The sequence below is a fragment of the Pempheris klunzingeri genome, chromosome 22, assembly GCF_042242105.1.
Source record: "Pempheris klunzingeri isolate RE-2024b chromosome 22, fPemKlu1.hap1, whole genome shotgun sequence".
Lineage (NCBI taxonomy): Eukaryota > Metazoa > Chordata > Actinopteri > Acropomatiformes > Pempheridae > Pempheris > Pempheris klunzingeri.
The window spans coordinates 4,588,192-4,614,111 of record NC_092033.1 but is presented as its reverse complement, the minus strand read 5'-3'; the positions used below and the strand labels follow the sequence as shown (position 1 = coordinate 4,614,111).

Genomic DNA, 25,920 nt, shown 5'->3' with positions numbered 1-25,920 from the left:
AAAGTAGCCAATGAAGCAAGCAAGAAATACCTGTCACGTCCCACATATTGTCAGAGTAAGCCGATGAGAGGTACATTGACTGACATCCTAAGCAGGATATGAAATGTACAAGTAGGCCACAGCGTACAGGGCCACCCCTGGACACGTATTCCTAACTATGAATATGCAAGCAGTTGAAAACACAGTAAGAGCATGTTAACACACGCATAACAATGCATGTCCATCCAATCTATTAGCCTTTCAATGCATCGTGACCGTGACATTTGCATACTCAACCCCATCCAACACACATACACTAGCTCTTATATCTGTCAAAGATAATAAATGGATCCAGCTATATGTTGGCTATGAATGTGGGTGTGTGGGTGTGTGTGCGTGTGGGCTATCTGCCTGCCCAGATAACAAATTACATGTAACGGCTGTCTCCTCAGTCTCTACCAGGTATATTCCGCTTGGTGTCAGGCCACTGTGAACTCGCAACACAGTAAGAACACAGGGGGCGCAGCTGACTCATAACGAACCACATCATCTGGGTTCAGCGTTCAGTGTGTGTATCTGCTGTATATGTGTGTGTGTTTGTCTTTCAGCAGGAAGGCATAAACAAGTTAGTCAGCTGATGACTAAATCATGACAATCATGATGCATTAATGATGCCCCACCGGCCCTCAGTGTTCACCCATTGACATTCACAGATAGGGCAGCTTTGTATGTGTGTGTGTGTGTGTGTGTTGTGTAACACGTTTCTCAACCAAGACCTCTTTAATTGCTACAGTATAGACTGCACATACAGTCATGAGAGCAACAGTTTTTACGTTTCTTGCAAATCAGGCAGTTAGAGGAAAGCAGTGAGAGGATGGAAGATGGTAGGAAGGTGTGTGTGTGTTGGGGGTGAAGTGGAGAGGAGGAGGCTTTGAGAGCTGAGCTAGGGTATGAAGGACGGGCGGGTGAATGAATGGGCGGCATCTTAGCGAATACAAACAGTGGCTCCCCATCTGCTGCCATCATTAACATTAAGTGCGTCCCTAATTCAAGCTAATTGCTGGCGATGAGGAAGTAAACAAATCGCATACACTTTGTGAAGATGAGCTGAAGATGAGGAGGGCGGGAGAGAAACATTTTCAGGGATTGCAAAGTGAATGCTAAACTAGTTTTCTGCTGTTATTAATGTTGTTGTAGCTAACGGGGAACAAGCTGGCCCAAAGGAAAGTAATATGGCAATACAACAGTAAGAGTGATACATTATTTCACTGTTTCATACATGTATTTCAGCATAGTGTAGTTTCTTGAAGCAAGACCATATAGTTTTTGCTAAAGAGGAACAAGTAGCAAGGATAGTACATTCACTTTTTTTGTATTAAAAGTTCTCCTGAGACAGCTATTATTTATCTTTTAGCAATGGGTCAAATGACTGTACTCTGATACACCCATATTTGGTTCCTGCTCAACACAAAGTTTGCTTCTACCTGGTAATCATAGTAAAAATTTCACATCTAAAGAGCTAGATGTTTCCCTAGGATCTGGTGGAGACAAAAACAGAGCTAAAAGACAAAGTGAATATTGAACTTACATCTGTCAGATGTCTGGAAACATTAATGCTGCTCTGCATAAGTGTTTGCTAACTTACTTGCTCAATCAACTCGATAAGGTGATGATAAGTCGTGTAATGTTTACAGTCTGTTCTGCTGCCCCAAAGCGGTGTCAGTGTAGCGGTAACTACACACCATAAGCTACTGATCAGTCCTTGCAAAATTAAGTGTGTTCACTTATGCAAGGGCGCCTTTTATTGTTTAGAATTTAAACTATTAATTTGCGAGTGGCAGATCTCTTTCTTTCACCTTTCATACATACTGTCATTTTAAGCAGTATGCACAATACAGTAAACAGTATATAGAATTTGTATATAAGGAAAATGTAGATAACAGTTCTTAAGCATTATCAACATTTCATCATGCAAGCTTGATATTTTTCTGTCATGTTAGGCTCATCAGCAGCTGAAAACGGTACTTAACTTTTAGATGTCATACTTATCGGCAAATCAGAGCTTTTTATTGCATCCTGTCGATGATCAGCTTGTGAAATGGCCTCTAAACAGTAATGTTTGGCGAGTATAACTATTTAGTCATTATTGTTTCAATAACACAAATTACATAAAATGTGTCCTTAGTTTTGATTTACAGCACAATTGATTTTCCACGCAAATGCTTCACTTTCAGCTCTTACAGTCATGTTGTTCTCTTCGGCACTTGTGCAGTACGTACACACATTTTGCTCAGACCTAATGGTTTGTGGATTGTGTAACCTGGGGGGTTAAAGGGGAGTCTGAACTCACCGTGGTGGTTTTGACTCGGCCTCCGGGCTGTGTACAAGTCCAGCCAGATTTATTGACTAACAGGTCACAGCCTTCGTCCTCCAAACATGGCACCATCTCACACCACTGCTTTTTCCGAACAATACCAGCTGCAGAGAACACAGGAAGAGAGAGAGAAAAAGAATTACTGATCAGAGAGGTGAGAAAAAATTGGAGGAATAAACAGGCGACGAGAAATGATAGAGAGAGGTGGATGCAGAGATGTAAAGATTACAATGGAAAGAGTGGGTTAAGGGATGACAGATGGAGTGAGACAGATATGGACACGATGGAAAATGATGGAAAAGGGGGGATTGAAAAAAAATGTTGAAATACGTATAAATAGAGTGAAAAAGATGGAGGGTTGTAGAAGGGTAGATTGGGGATAGATGGGATATGCAGTTAGATGAAGAGCAATGGAGAGATATGTAACCAGGGATGACAGTGAGAGATGAGAGTAAGATGGAGAGAATCAGACAGATGGAGAGAGCTGTGATCAGTCAGGTAAATAAAATCAAACAAATTTACAGCAACATTTCAAACAGGATGAAATATTTTGTGGGCTCTGTACATAAGATTCTACCGCAAGGGACAAAAATCACTCATATTTCATATACACTTTTAAAAATGCATTCCACAAGACTTGATCATATTTAAGACAAGTCATAATAAAATGTTTTCTTTTGGACTTTTTTCATAATAATGTTGTCTCAATCTGCTCTGCAGTATTGACTTCGGTGCTAGACTTCAGTTAGAGAGTTTCTACATTTCCCAGAAGAGCTCCAGACCGCAGCGTGTTCCACTCACTAGACGGAGTCATAATGATAACAATAAAATTAATTTTGTTCCATTTGAGGAAAGTGAGGTTATAGCTGCAATGCAATCTTTGAATTCAACCTATTGTTTGAGGGTCCCAGTGTCAAATAATCTGCAGCTCTTCTTGTGTTTGTGCACGTTTGTGTGCCAAAAAATGTCAATGTCAGTGCCAACTTCTGTTGTTGGTGACATGTGATTCCTACTATACAGTAAGGAGCTTGTGTACTGAGATTTACGATGTCTGAATAGATCCTTGTCCAACTAAAAGAGCATTGGAACCAAACAATGGAAGTGACCGTACCTCTTTCTGCCACTCCTGAATATTACAGCCGTATTTGTTGGCGAACATCGCCAAGCTATATATATCTGGCTGTTATGTATTTGTATGTGGTGCATACATGCTAAACAGTAAGCATAGAAGGTAGCCCTTGCTCTTGTCTAGCTATCCACAGTAATGAGAAAAATAGTTGCACCACCAAACAAAACAGGTCAATACATGTAAAAGAAAATTCTGAATCTTTTTTAGGACTCTGATTAAATTATTTAGTGTACTTTACCCACTAGGAAAAAGTTAACATTTGTGCAAGGTACATTTTTGTAAGGCCTTGCACAAGTGAGCATTGATAACTTTTGAGGTATGATTCATTTTTCCTGCCCAGATTTCAACTTTGCATTGTAGACCAGGGATTCCCGACCAGGGATAGTCGTACCCCAGCTACATGGATTTTGGTTTTGGTTTTAGAACACATCCATATTGAATTTGAGATCTAAAAGCAAGTGATAAATTGCATTAACATTGGTATTCATATTCCTGCTGTGAAGTCATATTGATCACCAAATTCTAATCCGTTCATCCTTGAGTCAAAGTGGACATACAGCACTGTGCAAAAGTCTTTGGCAGGTGTGAAGAAATGCTGTAATGTAAGAATGCTTTCAAAAACATGTAATAAATTGTTTATTTTTATTGATTTACTAAATGGAAAGTGTTTGCAAGTGTACCTGGAAGAACTGATGCTGTTTTGAAGGCAAATGCTGGTCACACCAAATATTGATTTAAATTAGATTTCTCTTCTGTTTGCTCACTTTGCATTTCGTAAATTGTTGAAAGTAAACAGTTAAATCTTATTTTTGAAACCATTCTTACTTTACAGCATTTCTTCACGCCTGCCTAAAATGTTTGCTCAGTACTGTATAAGCCAAATACGAAGAAAGCCCCTCAAGGCATTCCTGAGATATTGCATTCATGAAAATGGGAAAACCCAATAACAAAATGCCAAAAATCAGACATCATATATGCACTTGCATGTTTCTGTGAGAGGCAATGAGGCAGAATGAATCATCAATGTGAAATTTGAAAAAAGATGTCAAAGGATCACATATTTAAATTAAACCTGTGGCCTCTATAAAATCAGCACAACACTACATAATAACAGTAAGAACGAAGGCACAAGTCAAAACATAAAAACAATTTTCTTGATGCCTCCAAGACATTCAAGGTACCCTGTGGAGATGAAATCTTTGTAAACAAACATTATTTTTGTAAACACATATTATTTTGCTTCAAACAAACTCAATGGAGTTTGGAAAAATCATGGCTCTTGGGGGGGGGGGGAAGACAGAAAGGAAAAGAAAAGTGAATTTAAGGGTCATCGTTAAACAAGAAATTGCTTTGAAAAAAAAATTATGAGAATAAAAACTAAGCAACACATGCACACTAATATGTAAATCAGAAAAACAAAAGGAAAAAAGATGAACTGAGATAGGAGGAGAGAGGATGAAGGCAAAGTAACGGATAAGTATATCTAGATAACATTCTTGACCATTACAGAAAATAGGCAAGATAAGGAAGACTGATACATACATTTATGCTCATATTCGTAGGAATTTGTGGATGAAAAATAGCATTCTTTAATGGATAGTAAGCCCAGACTGAATTATAGGGCATACATACATCATATTCTTTTGCCATGGCGTTCATTGCATGCTGGCTCTCTTATAAAACATAAGGGAATTATGCTGAGTTCCATATCTATAAATTTGCTCTAAGGGCACCTTCAGTAGCTGTCAAAATCTTTCATGTAGATTATCAGTGAGCACTGTACCCAATGCTAATATCTGCTCTCCACGAACTATATCTATATATCAATCAATCCATGAAATTCGTATACCTTCTCAAGCACTACATGGCTAAATAAGGAAAGTACTTTGAACACTGTTTCAGCAAAGTAAACAGTGAGCTTGAAATTGACACCAGTGTAAAGCATTGTTATTGTTGAGTGCATTTTGCTGACATGGTACTTGAGGTTGAATTACTTGGTGCTACTATAGTTTGCCTCAAGGCTAGCTGTACAAAAGCAATCTAAAACATGAAAGACTTGAATATTTTCACTTCAGGGACAAACTTACATGTGAGGAACTCAGAAATCTGAGAACTATCAAGTGGTGTCAGCAATGATTTTCTTTTTCTTGATCAGTCTTCAGACATGCATAACCCCTTTTCCCCACCAGATCCTAACAGACACATTTCAAGTTATTGCTATGAACTGCATAAAGTTCACACATTAAGTAAATTGTTGGTTGTCAGACTCTGGATATCCAGAAATGTTATGCACTTGTATGTTCTAAATGTCAGCCCTTATCTGGTCCTTTGGATTAGGAGTTGGCATCCATAAGCACATGCAACTCTCTTCCATTGCACCTTTCAGACATTGGATTCAGAGAATTGCGTCGGACAATGTTTGTGACATTCCCAAACCAACAATCTGAAAATGTGGCCATTTCATGAAGTTATTGGCCAAGTAGACAATGGTGAGAAAGTAGGCCTTTAGTGTGGCCATTCGAAACAGCTATAAAACGTTTGCCATAAGATGCAGTTAGAAAACACTTCCTCTGATGAGCTTGTCCCCACAGGTGTTCCTCAGGGATGTGTTCTAGCGTTCTAGCAATCCAGTTTTTTGGTGATTTTGCCCATCTTCAAGCCGCACAGTTCCCAAGTCCCAAGTGAAAGAACCCCCCCGAACACACACACACACACACACTCTGACAGCTCTAGCCCTCGTCTTTTCATTTTCAAAGAACTTAATTTATCTATTTTACACATTTATTTTTATCATTTGTATTTTGTCTTTTGTGTGGTGTGTCCTGATGTGTTGTATGAAGTATGCCAGTGCCAAAGACACATTTCTATTAAATGTGAATGTAGAGGACAAGAAAGTGCTCTCAATCTGCATCTACAACCGGTGCTACCTCACAAGCTGTAATTGTGGTGTAGTGGAGAGGATGTAAAGCAGGCTTAGTAAATGGAAAAGGGAAGCAAGAGAGCAAAAGAAAAAAATAGAGGACATGTTGAAAAGAAACTATTCACTGAGGTGAAAGAAAAAAAATAATGTCAGATGCGATAGCCTGAGGTCTGGCAGTGTTCAAGATATTTTTTTTTTTACCTTTTCTTATTTAATCCATTACTGTGACTTTATGAATGTTGTCAGCAAGGTCACTTATACAATTCACTTTGTTTTGCTTCTGAATTACCATCCAGTGGGGTGACCCTTTGCTGATGAAGATGTATAACGCCGTCAGGTAAATAATAGTAATGAGGGAATGAATACTGTTACGTGTGTGTAAAAGTGTTCCTTTCTGCATGTGTGTTAGAAATGTCAACAGCTTTATCGGGGATGACCCCATTCTCAGTAATTTACTTAGTAGCTACGTGTTGTACCTTGAACACACTTGATCCACAGTATCATAACATTTCTAAATTTGTTTCTAGTTCATCCACAAGCCCACGAAAAAATCTCTAAGTCTAATTTCAACTGTTGTTGAGACCTAGGTTATCACAGTTGTGACAAATTATCAGTTTAAGATTTTAAAATGTAACATAAATAACACAACTGCTATATGACATCGTGTAACCTGTAATTAAAGCTATTATTAGCACCCAAGCTTGACTTAGGTATTGCAAAACACAACACTTTTGGTAATTGAAAAAGTACTCCACCATAAACTCATATTTTAAGTCTTTAACACTCACCACCTGTAGACTTGAAAGGTGGCTCCAAAAACTGTGTAGCTTGCTCCTTGTGGATGATGTAAGCTGTAGTTAGCCCGACAGCAATTACAAAGGATTCAAAATGACCCAGTTTCACAGTGAAATAAATCAAATTCAAAATTCGAAGAAACTTCTCAAACTACTTCTGCAGCACAACCCACTTCTTTGATGTCCATCTGTATGCTCAATATTTTAGCTAAATATGGCTAATACAGCTAAATGTGCTGGTGACCAATAAAAGCTGTATATGTAACCATATTTTTGTGTAGTGGGGCTATTAAACTATGGTGGTTCTTATATTCTGAGCAGCATATCCAGATCCTAAAGCGCTAGGACACACAACAGTGTGAGAATAGTTGTTTTAGCATCAACTACTTATTTCAAAATTGATCATGTTTATATTGGTAATCGCTTCCTAGCTAGTGTCATTGAAAATGGAGCGTCATGTACAATGAATCCCAACTTTAAAGAACCACACTGAATTCTGCACTTCTCAGCTACCAGGCAACAAGTTTAGTAACTGCAATTTATCATATTAGCAATCAGCACCATGAAAGACAAGTTAAGACGTAATCCTTTTAATCCATTTGGATTCACGCCACTAACTAAACTCATCTCCTAGCAACATCTTGGCTGATAGTGACACTATCTGTTACCATTCAACCATCACTGCTGTGCGGATGTGAGGGCAGTGGCTTATGTTGGAACTTATAAGATTCAAGAGTGATGTGGAATAAAAACATCCCCTAAACATGTCCACACACCCACACATGCAGGCAGTCAGGCACAAACACACCAGTGAGCACAGGCAGGCATGGGCAGAAATAAACACACACACACACAGGTTTGATGCTATGTGCAAGGGAAGGTATCAGCTGTGGTTTCATCAGCAGGAGATAAGGAGAAGAGAAGCAGTGAACATTATTACACCCTCCATGGGACACTTATCTTCCCACCAAATGGTAGATCACACTCATGTCAACAGCCAGCATCTTGGCCTAATAAATTCTGTCTAATGCCATGCCAACCCTGTGATGGCATGAGAAAGATGGGCTGGTGTGTGTGTGTGAGAGAGAGAAGGTGCACAAGGGAGTAAGAAGGTAGGGAGATAGTAAGAAAGCAGACAAGAAAGACAGAAAGTAGACCTAAAGACAGATCTGATCTGGTGTAATAAATGCAGTGCAGCACTCTTCAAGAGATGGTGCTAAGATAAGATGTGCTACGATAATTACACACTGTACAGATCAGATATGGCCAGGGCAGGTAGCAGAATCAGCAGAGTGTCAAGGGCTGCTGATGTTGGACACCAGATATGGCTGGGCTGCACAATTATTCTAAAAAATGCATCACTTTTCAACATGTCAGTATGCACACTGCTGACCACATGCAGAGGACGATCAAACGTTATTATTCCTTAGATTTATTTATTTATTGCCATGTGCAGGATCCTTATAAGGTTGTGCATTAAGTCACACACTTGCATTAGTTAGTGAAGTGGTGCACAACACTCTGTGCAAGGACCGAACTGCTGTCTGACAAGAGGCAAATCAGCATCACGCCTGATTCATTACAATGAGCTTTGTGCAAACACACACACACACACACACACACACACAAAAACAAAGCCATCATACACATAAGCATTGATATGCATTTTCTTTTATGCTCTTTGTCAATTCGCTGCCACTTCTGCCCACCTTCGCCTCTCTAATGCATCTGCGTTCCACTCAGGCCTCCTCAAATAGCCTTTTAAGCAAATTCACTGTGTCTTCATTTCACAGAGTGCAATGAATCTGTCAGAATTTTCTCCCCCGTAGTTCTTGCAACTGTAAGTGCGCAAAATCCCCAGTAGCACATAAAAGCATGTGAACATATCAGCACACTAAAAATCATTCATGCCCTACAATATAATACAATATTGGTTGCTTTTGTTGTCAGTGATCTGGAAGTTTAAGATTGCGCCGATCGCTTATTTTAAATTTGTGGGAAGTATGTCAGCTAATCAAGCACAGTAATGTACAACCAGCATTTACAGTGAACATATAAAAACACACCCATGGACACACACACACACATGCACACAGAGAATAATCTCTTTGCTGACATGTCAGGCAACAAAGTCAAACAAAAGACGGCTTGAAAAAGCCCAACTGAGTGCCATAAAGACGCCGAGATTTGCTTTCATCATGGAAATCCCCTCCCATGTCTCCTTTTACAGTGGATCTACTATCTGGATAATTAACTGTACTATCTGACCTGCCGTGGTAGGCAGATGTTCCCTAAACCTGAATTGAGCTGAACAGGATTTAGGAGGAGGCTCAGTGGAATGTGAGAGAAAAACCCAATGCAAAGAAATAAATCCCTGCGCTTTGTAATTAGCCACCAGCTCTCTATCCACTTTCCTCTGCTCTCAGCTCATCTCCTCTTCGTTTATTTCCCCTTGTCTTCTTCTCCCCTTTCCTCACGACCACTATTTTCTTGTTCTGTACTTTTATGTCTGCCCTCTATTTCCACTCTATTTCCCTCTCCCTTTTCATCTTGTCTCCTTTCTTCTGTTTTTCTCTCTTCACCTCTTTTTCCTTCCCCATGCTTGCTCCTTTCCACCCTATTGCCTTGTCTGATTTTCATAAGATTATTCCACCCGTTTGGCGGCCTTGATGAGTATCTGCACACTAAAAGCTGTCAAGCCCCTTTTTAAAAAGCCTGAGGTTTTTTGGTGAAGTGAGTTTGTGTCCCAAATAGCTCCTCTGCACTCATGAAACTTCAAGAGGCAGAAATAATGAGATAGCATGCTGACTGACATTTCCAGACCTCAGCCCTGTGTCTGTGTGCATGCATGTATGCTTGTGTGGGAGTTTTGTGTGAATGTGTGTGCACACAAGAGGGGACTCACTTAATAATCTTTTACCGCCATGAATCAGTAGTAATGCACACATGCAAATACATGTTATGTACCTCCTTTATGTATATATGCTCTTTTAAAACTTTGATATTACAAACATGAAACAGGACTAGTCATTGTGAAGGAAAACATACATTTTTACGTGACATTAATTACTAAAATTTTCCAAAAAAGAGATAACTACTTCCTCTCAACCATTTGATGTCCTAAATTAACGTTTTAAATGGGAAAAGACATTTATGCTTTATAATTGGGTGCACTTTAATAGACAGGACTGAAATTAAAATTCTCCATTTTCAAATGAAAGTTATATTACTCTGACAGAGACTATTGCTCTATATTTGTCGCTCTTTTTTCCTTTTATCTTTCTAAAAACTGCCTTCCAATAGATAAAAATGATGAAAATTGCCATAGCATTTAGCTTAATTCCAGCAAGATAAATGCTTCAGTATCAGACCATTGCCCCTGATGGTGGCGCTGCATCAAAAATGTGAAAAACCCTTAATAGTTTGGTTTCTTACCAAGAGTTGGGTAAAAACACATAACACTCTTGTCTGTTCCTTAAGTTTGGAGCTAGAAACAGCAGACTATTATCTTATCTTAGCATAAAGATTGGAAAAAAGGGAACTGGCCTGGATCAGTCCAAAGGTAACACAGGCTGCCAATCAGCACCTCTGAAGCCGGGCTCACACTGCAGGAGTTTTGGGCCAATTTATCCTTGAGTCACCCCTGCCAACAATCGGAGGAGGAATCTGGTCTGGGACCTGGGTTGGTGCTGATGGATGAGAGGGGTTTACAGATCCCGTCTTAAACTTCAGAATATGCTCGCTGACTCAACGGGGATATTCATATTAATATTGTAGTGTGAGTGTTTGAGATGAGACAGAAGAACATCTGTTAAGTTTCTCCTCGTGAGCATGATGCAACCCGATTTTGGTTAGGATTATAAAACTCCTCTAGTGTCAGCTTGGCATGACGCAGTCTTTTTAGTTTAACCCGTGCCTGAGACTTCAGGAAGTCATTGTGTCTGGCAAAGAAATAGTCCTGAACATAACCCCCATAAAACCACAAACTGTTGTTTGTGGTAAGCTAAGCTAACTGACTGCTCCACATGAGAATATGGCGGTATTTATCTTCTTACCCAACTCTCAGCAACAGACCATAAATCTCTCAATTTCTAATATCTTTTGATACAGCAGTGTACAGAATAAAACTTTATTAATGAATTGAATTCTAGGAATTTGAATTACAAAAACCACAGACTCGTGCCACAATAAGTCTTCCTCTGTTCCGTCATGTCCAGACATCTACACTGAAGTCCAGGTGCCACATTGCTGCTTCCAGCTACATCCTTTCCTGTATCCTATTCATGCTTGGTGCCATTGTGGTGCATAACTGGCAGGTTGTGTGGCGTGCCATTGCTCCAGGCTTGTTTTCCCACAGTGTGTGTGTGTGTGTGTGTACAAGTCACCAGGTACTGCTGATATCGTTCATTCGCAGATGTGCTCTGACATTTCCTCACAGCTGAACTCCAGCAGCAATCCCTGATTTGTAGACGTACACACACAGACACACACAAGCATGTGCGTCCACCAGACACACACACACACACACACATACAGAAGGAGTGCCCAAAAGCACTGTGAGCCAGAGGAGGAAATGTCGATGTCAACAGGAGTCAGTGGGAAGAGATCATTTTACCCCAGTGTCTACAGAGACACCAGTACATCAGCACTGAACAGTAAACCTGTGACATAAACACCTGGAAGCAGCTGGTGAACACATATTTACCTATTCAAAACTCCTACACAAAAATATTTGCATTCTAATTGATATTTTAAACATGTTATTCCTGGTTTATTGTCAGATATGTGAAATTGAAAAAAAAAGTAAATTGGGACACTCACACAATCTGTGCTAAATATGATAAAAGGATCAAGAACCCACACAATACACAAGCTGTTTACGCTTCAAGGGTCAAAAACCAAAATATGTCACTGTAAGAGACACACATGGCCACTTCAGCGTAGAAACAATATTAACTTAATTAGAGCTGAAAATGCACACTTCCTCTGTGTGACACAACGGCCTTATGTGCTGCAGTGTTTTAGTCTGTCACAAGTACATGTATTCACGCCTACACAACAGATTTGCAAAAAACTCATTAACATACATGTTTACTTACTCTTACACATTTTCTCACACACGCAGCCAAAGCTTTTATTCATAGAGACATGCAGACAAGAAATGTAGGGCTTTATTCTCTTGGCTCTCTGGCATTTTAAAGTTTAAAGAGTAATGTAACACTAAATCCACTTTTTTGAGTTTGTAAATTAAACACCGCTAAGATGTACAAAAGACATCCGTCACACCACCCTCCATTACCTCTGCTGCAGCTGCTGAAGCCACACTAAAATAGCAATTTAAAGCGTTTTAAATCACCATTTGGACCAGTTGGTCATTGTTACTGCTTTAAGTGTTTGCCAGTAAAATATAACGTTTTGGGTTTTGCGAGTGAAAGCGGAGCCATAACTGTATCCAGTAGACGTTAAAGTGGCAGTACATGTGTAGGTATGGTTATGTAGGCATGCACAGTTTACCTATGACTGAAATACAGTCAATGTAGATGGAAGAAAGTGACTCATTGAAGCAACAATCTGAATAAGCTTGGAGTCTGGTGGGAGTAATGGAACTGAAGGGGAGCAGAGAAGAGTCTGTTTTAAATGTGGGTTCAAATGATTTTTTTCAATTTGTGGTGGTCAATTTGGTGTTTTTGAAGTAAAACTGGTTTTTAAGTTGTTCTGAACTTGAGACAGCACAAAAATAAATTCATATCACTTTAACACGGTGCACAAAACATAAAATAGATCACTTCAGCCCATCACCATGTCATTACCGTCGTCTGGTCTTTGTATCCATCTCAGCTCGAGACTCACTGCCGTGTGTTATGTGACAAGTATTAACTGCTGTTTGACTGATGGAAGTTATAATAACAGAAAAAGAAAAACACAGTTTGCTTCTACCGTCATTATCAGCAGCTGAGAGAACAAGTTGTAAACAACAAAGAGCGAGGAAATGTGACAACGGTCACACACAGCAGCAGCATAGTATGGCGCTATAATGATGGGTTACGATGAGTTGTGATCATGATGTGGCCAGCAGTAATGAAGGTGGCCATGTTGAAGTTGATGATGAATGACATAGTGACATAGATTAAAGTCGAACAGTGCCTTTAGGCTAGAAACAGAAATAAACACACCGATATAATTAGTTTGCACACATATAGTGTGCAAACTGCTCACGTGTGTGCTGATGTATGAGCAAGGTGTATGTGTGTGTATGAGTGTGTTGATGCATGTGATCTAAAGCATGCTCCTGCACGCATGTGAGCACGCCTTAGTGTGTGTTAATAAAGAGTTTGTACAGCTGGTAGAGGCCCAGACCCTCAAGACACCCCTTCTCTTTCCTGGATGTTGATGATTCTTGTCTATTTAGCCTTATTGACCTCTACATCCAAACTAATCCGCCTTAAATTATGCATAACCTTTTACTTGGCAGAGCTCCCCATAAATCTGTTTATTCCCTGTTTGCTCCCTTACAAAGCCCGCTAAACAAATTCCAATTAAGCAAAACAGCAATACAGCATGAATGATAATTCAACTCAGTACAGTCCCCCAAGCAGATAAGAGCATAATCATTGCTGTTATGAGTAAGGCAGCTTATAAAAGACTGTTCGGTTTCCCTCGAATGTGGTTAGTGCTTATTATTTTCAGGTCATTTGGTTTTTGTGAATACTGGCAGCGAATGTGTGGACATGTTTTCCTGTTTATGCATCCATGTCCATGTATCAGTATTGTCTGTGCATATGGACATACTGCATGTTACAAAATGGCCGATACTGGATTTTTAAGGCCAGTAAGTAAGTACAGAATGTTGAAACTGTTTCAAAACTGATTTCTGGCATTTCTGTACTTCACTTTTTTGTCATTTAAACACATCAATATGTATATAGGTGCAATAAGCAAATATCAGGCTCTACTGCGTGTATAGGCATTTATGCATGTCACAGATGAAATGCCATTTTAAAAAACTACACACACTACAAAATAAAAGCCCTTTGTTTTGCCATTAAAAAACATTTAGTGTGAAGCTGTTTGATTAGGAAATGTTTGCATGAGCGCTGATATCACATTAGATGAGTGAGCCGCAATGTTTACTACAGCGAGGCCGATACCAATGAGATAAAATTAAGATCAGTGACGTTGGATCACATGAATGCATTCAATCTGAATCCAGCCCAGAAATGGTGGACTACCTATGTAAACTACTACATATACCATACAACCATGCAGATGATTTGGGTTTAATTATAGATTTCATTTAATTTAATTTTAAAAAAAAGCAAGGCCCTTTCATTATTTATATTCTTTGTGGATCCTTCCGGCACCCATAGAGACTCAAACTGCCACACTCTCCCTCTAATATCTCAAATTATGTTTTAGAGTTGGAACAACTTGTTTCACTTTTAATGCATAAGTGCATAATAAATTGAAGATAGCGTAATTAAAACAATACATATTAATGGGGGAAACAAAATCACAATAGCAACACAACAAACACTTAGGAAATGGACTTCCAAATTTATGGAAAACATAACGACTGATAAATATTCAAACAACTCTCATCTTGAACTGAAACTTTTTGTTATGATGCAGGCTAATGCTAAGGAGAGACTTTTGGTAGAGTTAATATAGAAAGGATCCAAGTGTATTAACAAAACTGAAACACTGGAAAAGGAAACATTCTTAACCCACCGCCATTTGTGATCCCCTCCCATGTCATCATTTTTGTAAAGTTCCTTAAGGGTTTAAAGGATTTTAACTTGAAGGATCTAAATATTTCTTCCATTACTCGGTCTGATGACTTACAAATCTGCTTCGACCAAAACTGTTCACTTACTGCAAATTGTTCTCATCAAAAGTGTCAGCTGAATGTCATGCAAAACATTTACAGGCCGTGATATTTATCATGGATAATCCCATGGGAAATTTTAAGATTGTCAATTTCATTCTGGCTGCAGGTTGGGCAGTTGTGTGCCGCAAGGCAAGAGCGTCAAGTTGCCTTCAGGTTTGTTGCCATCAGCTAAGAACTCATTGCCTATTCAGCTGCTACAGTGTATGATAATTCAATAATTAGAGCAAGAAAACAAAATGAAATAGTAATGGAATATGTGATGTTTTAAGCCAAAACATTTCCCCCGCTTCAGATAATTACCTTGGTAAAAAGGAAGCTCACAATGTGTCAGGCACATAATAATCTTAAGCTTTGATTTAGAAAAATAACAGGAGGAGCAATGAATCTAAATGTAATCAGAAAAATATATGAATGGCTGAACAGAAGCTCATCATGCACAGGGTAATGCAGTGAGTCATAAAAGTTCTGATGCTAGTTCTGTTATTAGTTTGGTCATTTTTTGAACTTTTCAATTCAATTGAGGCAATAAAGTAATTTTTTACTGTTTGGCTCTTGTCATTTTCCCTACAGAGCACACTTGCCATTTCTTTTGTTGAAACATTGCCTAGTATTAAGGAATGCATGCTCTTTTGAATGCAAGTAATGGTATTTAAGGATTGCAGCTATACTCTTTTGTATTCTCAAAAGGACAACAAATTATCTTCTATTCTCCCTAACCCACTGTGTTCAGGAGGAGTACTTCTTCTCAGCATTCTAGTTCTCTTTGTTATTAGATTTACTTAATGCGCTGCCTCTGAGTGAACTTTTGCATGTTGCCTTTTTCTGATGATTCATTTCAGTTTAAAAGGCACTTTTCTAATATCGAAGACTTATCAGGCTCTAATAGTCTGCATGCTTTCAAAAAAAATTACACCTTTTTCTGTCTCTGTTTTGAGGAGGTTTTCACTCAATATAGCAGCCTGTGTTGTTCATTTCCTTTGACAGATGTTGGCACAGAAAAAGCCAGGGAAAAAAAAAGAGTTCTTAGACTTGAACTAGCTCACAGAAATTGTAGATTTTTGAAAATTGTAGATTTGATTTGAGAAACAGCAGCAGGACTTGGATCATTTCATTGCTATGTAATTGGAGCTCTTCTCAACATGTTGCTTTGAATGTAGAATACTCCTCATATTGTGTCCTAAATGTACTAAAGTACACATTCAGCTGTAATTTTAGAAGCTAACATCATGCGACATAGTAGTTCAAATGGAGGATATGGACGCTTGTGCATCCAGCATGCACCAGGTGTCCTTCACTCGGCCGCATGTGTGCATTTCAAAGGATAAACGGTCCAAATATATCTGTCCTGCTACTCCGAATTTCCAAGACCTCTCTCCATTAAGTGTGAGTGATAACAGGGCCCCAGCTGTGCTTTCTGCCGTCACCGCTGCTCCAAAGACAGAGAGGGAAAGAGAGGCAGAGAGAGGTTGAACTGATCTCCCCCTCCTCCTCCTCCTCCTCCTCCTGCTCCTCCTCCTCCTCCACCTCCTCCTCTCCACCCCCACCCCAGTGGTCTTGACCCAGTTAAGACGGTTCTGTGACTGATAACCGATGCAGAGGCCGTCAGACAAGCTTTATTGAGACAATAAATGAGCCGGGACTCTAGTTGCACCGCAAGGAACATTAGTTATGTATTTAGAGTACTGCTTGGCTGAGCTCTGTATCCATCCTCCACCTCCCTCCTCCTTGTCCCTTTGCCTCCTCTCTATCCTTTGCTCATTGCTTCTTCTCTGCCCTCCACTGGCTATTCTCCGCCTCTCTCCTCTCCGCTGATGTCTGATGTCATTTCCTCTCAACCTGGCATGGCAACTGCATCAGGAAGCAATCTAGTTCTCACTCCTACACAATTCCTCCACCCCCGCACCCTCACCCTCACTCCGTACCAGAAAAGTGCTGAGTTACAGATCAAAATCTACCCAATCTGCCTCTAGTCTTGATTCTATCTTTTTTCTTTTCTTTTTTTCTATATCAAACTGCCAAGTTTAGATTAATGCCACAACTTTCCCAGCTCCCAATTTTGATGCATTTTTACCTCATATGGCCCTTGTCATTGTCTTTGTGCTGCAGGTATCCCACAGGAGAAAGCTGAAATTATAATGGGGATGTTTACAGGACGTATTTGCAGTTGTGGAAAGTGACCAAGAGCATTTACTTAAGTACTGTCTGAGAGTAACATTTTGAGGTACTTTTATTCTAATTGAGTATTTCCACTTTCTGTTGCTTTATACTTAATGACATTTCAGACAGCAACATTTGCTTCTACTATTATCAGACTGCTTGAGACTACTTTTCAGATTAAGATTTTACTTTATAAGTTTATAAAATGATTGTGACCCTTGACAATAAGGTCATTTCACCTTTCAGGTGTCTAAGATGCTTGTGAGCAGGATTTTCAGCAGAAAAACATCTAAGATGAAAGGAAAGTCCAAAAGATAAGCACAGATTTATGTTGCAGTTCTTTATTTCTACCGTTAATTAACTCACAAACCCTGAGGTTTATTCTGTGACCCTTTGGAGGAGCCAGCCTGAGGCTGCATACAGCCGCCTCATTGGTTTATGCCGTAGTTGAAACTAGCTCCACCTTGACTAGCTGCTACAACAACCTGCTGCTTAAACATGGATCGAAATGTATTAATGGTCTATATAATAATCAATTAGAGCCAATTATGCAGAATTGATTCTTTGAATACATTCAGCTGATAATACTTTTACACAAGCACAATTTTGCAGGACTTTACTTGTAGTGGAGTATTTTTTACATTGTTGTACTTTAACTTAAATAAAAGATCTAAACGATTTGTGCACACTGCATATTTGTTGTTGTGATCTCCCAAATTAAATGTAAACAATTTAACACAGGATATGAACATTTTTAAGTGAAACTTATAAAAAGTCAAAATATTGAAAAAAAGGTGAAATACAGTGAAAACATTTTCCACCTTAACTGAGCAGGAAAGGTTGGGGTATCAAATAAAAAACAGAATACAACAAAGTGCAATGGAACCAGACTAGGCGAATAAATCATACCGCACATAAAGCATGTGACTTAGACTTTCACTGAAGTAGAAAAGAAAAGTTGTGACAGATGAAAACATTACATATGTATGGAGCATGGGGGAGTCTGAATCCTTCCTTATATTAATACAAGAAACAGGCAGAAATGCCATATTTACATGTTTTCCACATCTTTTTTGTTTTGACTGGTACTCTTAATTGCATCATCTCATTCTTTTGCAATGATTTAATTGCACAGGTTACAGAATTAGTATCACCAACTATGTATACGATACGATATTCACATAACAGTAGTGTGTTCATTTGCATTTTCTGTTTTTATGGAAATGTTCACAAGACCTGAGTATTAGCCTCCACTACTCACACAATGCCTATGAGCCAGGCACTTAACCATAAATGGCACATTGCACTACCCCACAATATACCCAACTGAGAGACCCATGTGCAAATGAGGCAGTGTTGTAGGCTATGTGTGTGCATGTAGGAAGAATACAAAACATTTATTTCAATTTCACACAGTCTTGTGTAAAAGAGCCAATAAAAAATCTCCTTTGCAAAAGCCCACTGATGGTAATGAACAGTGTTATGAAGACACGGAAGAATAGGCTGATGATTACGAGGCTTATGCATTATTTCACATCCACAGACATCATGCAATACACCAATAACTATCGTAATTAGACGTACTTGGCACACAATGATGTTGTCTTATAATTACATTTCCCACTGAAATTAGGTTAAAAAATTGCCCTTTTGTTCCCTCTCTCCGTATATGTGTGTTGCATGTTTGCATGTGGGCACTGTAGTAAGTAAGTGTGGCTGAGGCTTGTGGAGTTTTGAACTTGACATTTCTAAGGATCAGTGGGAATCAATAGAAAAGGTCAGGGGAACAATAACCTGGCTTGTTGTGACGCTCTTTACAGAAAGTGTGCCCGTGCCTGCACTGATGATTTCCTCAAGCCTTTACTGTATGTACTCCATCTGCGTCTATCAAAAACTGTTCCATGTTTGGCGGCAACGGACAGACAGACATTGAGGAGGTTTTGATATCGACTTCCTTGTATTCAGTGAAAATTGCCAAACACTTGCTCGGTCTATTTGGTGTCCGAGAATAGAGAAAGAAGAAGAGGGGCTATTACCTTCAGGCTGCAAGTGTTTGTGCCACTTCCTCTCTTCTAGACACCTTTTTTTCTCCGTGCACAGGTAGGGTTCCTATCAGAATCAGCTTTGTTTGTCATTTTACGTGGAACAGGGGACAGCATCTGAGTGCTAGACATAACAACAGGGTTGGACATCCAGTACTGCTGTGGGCGTTTTGCGGCCTGGAGAACTGTCAGTAAGCGGTGAACGGTGATGGTAAACCTCAGAGACCCAACCATTATGAGGTCCATCATGCGCACTGAGGGGGCATTGTGCACCCGGATTGTAAACAACAAATCGATAGGCTCATTTGTCATTTGGTTTGGAAGGAAACAAGTTTTTTGGGGGGAGAGATCCACTTTTCCAATCCAAATGAACCGATCAATCTCGGCTCTCTCTTGGGGCCTCCCCGCCAGTGAGCAAGTTGGGGAAAGAGCGTAAAAAGCGCTCTGCCTTCCTTTTCTCACTCATTTCTTTTCCCCGTGTCTTATCTCCTTTCCTTGCTCATCTCTTTTCCACTCTCACTAATACTCACTCTGCCTGTAAAGCATCTTTCTGTCTGTTTTCCTTCTCTGAGTTTGTCTCTTTCTCCGGTCTTTCTACAACACCACCCACGTTGCTTTCCTGTGGTGCATTTGTAATCCAGAGAAGAGAGGAGGAGGAGGAGGAGTAGGAGAAAGAGCGGAGAGGAGAATGGGTTCTACTGTTCCGCACTGATGGTATTTTGTGTTTAAGTGGGGGGCAGAATGTTCCTGCCAGAGTGCTGCTGATGCTGAACGGGAATGGCAGGTGGATTATACCTTGTACCGCTTTGTCCCTGGACAAATTTAAAGGCAGCCCAACAGCTAGGCACCATGGGAGAATGTAGGTACGAGAGAGGCTTGGTCTGTCTTTCGCTTCTGTCCCCTTTTATTTCCCTTCTTTTCCAAAGGCCATGCAACTTTTGTCACAACTTCTGTGATTGATATCTTTTCACCCACACACACAGACAGTTAAAACAACTTGTCTTGTTTCCACCCAGTTTTAACTCTCTTTCTGGGAACAAAATGCTAGTTTCTGCTTAGTTTGTAAAAAATAAATCCAACTCCACTCTCTGTCATGTTCTGAGCATCTGCTTGGCTATCTACATAAGAGCTTGTGGGGGACGAGATCAAGCAAATGTGAGCTGAAACACTTTTAGTGCTCTTCAGACACAACAAGTACTCACATGAAGTGCTAGTGTAGAACATTACCAACATCCAAAGATACTTCGAGGCCATTATAGTGAGATGAAACAACTCATGTAATTGAAGTGATTTTCGTAATTCTTTATCCTGGAAACATTTTGAGAACCAGATGAAACTTGAACAAGCAGACTATAATCGGTCATTTCAATGAAACCAAAGCCCAGTTTAGCTACTATTTATGGTCTCTATATGAGTTTTCGTGGTTAGTGGCATGGTCCACCATTAAACACAATTAAAATTGCCAATATTAGCCCTGTTTACTGTTGCCAGTATTATTGACTGATTTCTTTATTAACCCTTCGGAGTCTAGGACCGCCACACGGCGTCAAAGTCACATGTCGCACGTTTGAAAACGTAAAGCTGTGACACAAGCACGCAGGTGCTCAATTCAAAGACTGTTGGAAAGCGGACACGTCAAACTTTTTACAAGTGTTTGAATTTTGTCGATCGGCCTATTAAGACTAAATTTATGAAGAGCCGAAGTCGCGCACTACAGCTCTTCTACGAGTTAGAAGATGCTGAATCTGGGGAAGAACGTTCTGATTCTGAGGAAGACTCCTTTCAGAGGATGAAGTGGATGCTGCGCGTGAAGACGAAGGAGAGGAGGTGTCCGCGCAGACCCCCGCTCCTCCAAAGATCCAACTAGTTCCTACTCGGATTTTGTGTTTCTTTTGCACTTTTACATACAGTGTGTCCATATATTATGTCAAAATAATTAAATACTTGTAGAATCACATAGGTGAGGTTGTGCTGAAAAGAAAGACACAAAGAAAGGCAAGCTAAGCAGTTTTAATGGGAAACACAAAGGTAAAATGAAAAGTAGTAAAAAGCGTTTTACCCCGGACTCTGAAGGGTTAAAACAATGACAGTTTGTTTGGTTACTAGTAGCTGCTAAAGAGTGTTTGCTGTAGTCGACAGATCAATTAAAACCAAAATCAGAGATACAACTCATCAGAGTTAAGCCACTAATTTAGCAATGTCAAAAGGTCTAAACCTTATATAAACATTAAATACAGTGATAACATTTCAGTATTTTAGAATGTATTCTAATTATAGCTGACACATTTTGATGATGATTTTATTTAGGGCTGCATTTAAGACTTTTTTTTTCAGGCCGAAAACATGCATAAAGCTGAGGGGAAAACATGAATGTCACAATGATTGTACGATAACTTGACCAATGTTTCTGAAATATGTGAAGTCCCATTAAAAATGTAACTATGCCACGCAGAGAAGGGCAAGAACAGTTTGTTTTAGCATTGTAGATGAATCATGGTGAGGCAGAGATAATGGAACACTCAGAGTGAATTGCCTGAATAAGAGGCTTGAAAAGTATGCAGATTACTATACAACCCTCAAACTATATTTAACGTCATCAAATTATAGGATCATAATATAATGGTTAATTTAAATCTTAATAACTGGAAACCATTTTACTATATTTAGCTTCTTATTCACATTGAAATTTATATATGTTACTTTAAGTCCAAAAGTAATTCCAATAAATAAAAGTGTAAATACTATTAAAAATAGAATGAAATAATAAGTCTCACACAAATTTACAGCACTGTTCTTCTTTTGCTTAATGAGCTGCAAAAAGGTTGCTTTACGTGCATGTAAGCCATTAGGTGAATGAATAAATGCAAACCACATTTTGATAATGTGTTTACTTTCAATAATTCTCTGTTAAAGTGGGACTGCTAATGTGGCTTTTAAGTTCCAATGTTCTGATTAAGAAACGACAAAACTTCAAAACCATAAAAACTTGAAATTAGAGACAATTAGAAAACCTGAACTTCTTGTTCTAGGATTGCTGTGGCTGTACTTTCCCTGCTGCTAGACTTCTGTATCAGTACACACACACACACACATACAGCAGTACAAACATATACTGTAATGATATCTTACCAAAAAGTCAGTTCCCAACGGGTAACAGAAGTTTTTGGAAAAAAGACGACTTCAAATGCTTGATTAAATACATGACAACTCAAGAGCAAAGGAGAATTCATCACTGCTATCCCGTGTATGTGCTGGGTTTTATGCAAACCAACAGCTGTGTGCACTGGATTTACAGTAAATTTAACAATTTTTGCCCTCTCTCTCTCTCTCTCACACACACACGGAGTAAAATCTCTTTTCTCTTCCTCTCTTTCTTTATCCGTTAGTATAAGTCTGGCCTCTGGTGGCCTGCTCCCTGTGGGCTCTGTCTAACTCTCCATATTGACTTTGTCCTGTCTCAGGAGATGATCTGGTCTCCCACAGGAATCCCACTTTTTATGCACATCCACATGCACCCATGCACATATCACAAGAACACACACACACACACAAAGGAAACTGTACGTTTCCAGTGGATTCAAAGCCACAGCACCTCACAGTATGGCAGTGTCAAAGTATTCGCATGCACAATCACAGTCTCCGTTTCAGCTAATGTCCTGTATAGCATAATCAAGTAACATGTAATTAAGAATTAAAATTACAGAGTCACTGACAGGCATTGAGCATTGGGAAGTTTAGTCTATTGTCAGGGTCACAATTCATCAACACAAAATTGTAGCTATTACATATATTATTAGCATTTAACTAAAATCTATAACAATGCCAATTTGAAGTCCCTAAGCCAGCAAGCATCCCCCTACTGAGGGTCCTTGAGCAAAACACTCAATATCATATTTACTGAGCTGTACAAGTGTGTCTCATTAATCAGTTTTATAATTTCATAATATTAAACACTGACCGGAAACATATTGAGTGTTATCTCTGTGTGTTATTACACACATACCTGCTTGTGCAAACTTTTTTGTTTTTAGTTTCAGTGACTTTCCACTCCACTGCTTCCAACATGGACACGCAGCTCATAAATAGCATACATTCTGTCGCCATGCAAATGAGCTTGTTAATATTAATGAGTGTAATTAGTGGCAATGATATGGGGGTAGGGCCACTAGCTCACTCATTAGCTCCATCCTACACAGCTGGACTCCATGTCAGAATGTAAGCCCTGTTCACTGATACACCTTTGGTTGTGTCTGTGCTTCTACTGTTGTTTGAAGCCTTTTGTTGTTGAAAAGAGTCAAAAGAATCACATGATGGACAAATACAGTACACAGATACATTTTGCCAACAAACGGCAACTATTTCTGTAGCAGTGTTTGCAGTGAGAATGTGTGGTAACAATATTTAATTCACACTGTACTGTAGTGGTGATAAAAGCTTTAGAGCAAAGAGAAACAACATGGATAGCGTTAATATGTAGTCCTCATAAGGACTGACATATAAGATGTATGTGCGTGCATGCTTTAATATTCTCTATAGGTAATATTACTCATAGCTGTGGGACAGGAGGCCATTTTGCATAGATAAGAGGAGATGCAACAGTTATTGATTCATTTTCTAGGTGCACAAGACTCAGTGAATACTTTGTGCTGTCTTGGAGCTGCTGAGGTTAAAAGCTGATTTGCAGAGAGTGTCGTTCACCTCCCAACCATTTACAGACTAAGGACCTATTGAGAGGGTGCTCCTTTTTAAGAGCCTGTTGGAACACTGTTGCCGCTTCATCTGAAGAAAAAATACAGAAAGCAGAAGAGGTTTTTTTAATGACTAGAAAGTCAACTTTCACTAAGCACATATGCTCAACTAATAGCAGGAACAAAATACTTTTGGCCTTGTTCACAATGCTAACCTTTATCTTTAGGGTTTGATCAATAAATCATTACCACATCATTTTTTTTAGAAACTGGTATAATTACAAGGCTGTTGCCAAGACCGTTGGCAGCCTTTCTGTACACAGTTTTTTATACTATAGAGGCACTGGCTAGAATTTCAAGGGGAATCTGTTCACTTTATGGCAATTATTGCTTTCAATCCTGGCCTTCAGGACACGGAGTACTACTGATTTTCTAGCCCATGATAGTTAACTGCATTCACCTAAAACCCCAGGTGTAAAATAGGACCCATAGGACGGCTAGAATTAAAACCAGCACAACTCTATGTCCTGAGGCCTTCAATGTGAAGTGACTGCTCTTCTGCAGATTGTTTTCTTTGAGTGCAAACAAAGAGTTTAAAATTTTTCAGAATGGCTGCAGTGAAAGCCATATAAAAGGTAATTTTCATTATGTTCTCTTCAGTTAAGTCCTGTAAAAGAGAAAAAATGAATGCAGTGTTTGCCATGGTAGGAAGCCAAGATGTTAACAGTAATTACACTTGAGTATCACAACTTCATAGCAAAATATATGTTGATGTTTAATAAATGCAATAGAAGAACATTTATACCTCAAACATGTCTTATTCTGCACACAGGAACACACTACAATGGTTGGCTGCAATTTCAGTATACACTATACAAGTGAACATTATTATTAGTTTCACAACAGTGGTCCATTACAAAACCTGAGAATATGAGACCAGTATTTGGTAAAAACCCATTTTGGTACACAGCACGTTTCAACAACCCTGGCTCTTAAAGTGCCATATCCACAGTAAGTGCTCATACAAAGTGTTGTTCCCCTTGGGACCAAACCTCTGGCCTCAGTTTAGACTCAGAGAGATTTGAGTGGAGCGAGGTTTGCTTGCCTGGGGGTGTGCATGCAACACACAATCACCTGATGTGAGGCTTTACCTTTTCCTCTACCATCTATCAATCTGGACGTGGCCTCTGCACTCTCAAATCAGTCTAGCCTGGTCCCATTACACCACAGTTTATCCATTTTTCAGGAAGGAAAAGGGGAACCATTTGCTGTGTTACGTGGTCAGAGAAGAAATGTTTGGATGTGTTGATTATTTTCAAGTCATTAGAGTCAACATGTGCAATATAATGCCAACGAGTAGGGCAGGATTGGTGCACCCATTGGGTACCAACAGGGTCTGAGGCAGAAATGGCTGATTGTGTCCATCTAAAAAAGACTAAATGTGCATCAAATATCCAGACTTCTGCTCCGATTGCTGGTTGACAACTAAATCTATTATTTATTGTGTTGGAAGCCTTAAAAATGTTAATACACAGAGCAGACCTTGGCCATCACAGCAGTAATGTGGTTTTAATGGGATTTGGTGGTTAAAAAAAACATAGAAGGGAAATTAACACACTACCCTAAAGCAACTCATGTCCATCCCGTATGGTAACTAAAACATCCAGAGACCCAGTTTTACCCATGAGGTTCAAACTTTTCACCCAAGGCCCAATCATTAGCCTACATTTGAAGTGGACACAGAAGAGGAGCACATATGGGGCCTGCGCCTCACTTATAGCCCACTTTGTCCCAGTCATTTAAAGTCACAACCCCGTGGTAATCCAGGCACTTGCTGTGACACACACATGCCCTCACATGTACCCTTTCTGCCTTCTTATGAATCATCCATTAATAAAACGTCACATCCTACTTTTCAAGTTCCTTCTACTTAATAGTTGCATCTCCCC

The 25,920-nt window shown here is 39.4% G+C and overlaps 1 protein-coding gene across 1 annotated transcript in view; it reads right to left on the bottom strand.

The window, feature by feature from the left end:
- tafa5a (TAFA chemokine like family member 5a) overlaps positions 1-25,920 on the bottom strand; it is an 81,889-nt gene that overhangs the window by 5,681 nt on the left and 50,288 nt on the right. Inside the window, exon 3 of the mRNA XM_070854089.1 lies at positions 2,330-2,457. Coding sequence (XP_070710190.1) covers positions 2,330-2,457 — 128 coding nt within the window. The remainder of the gene's footprint in view (positions 1-2,329; positions 2,458-25,920) is intronic.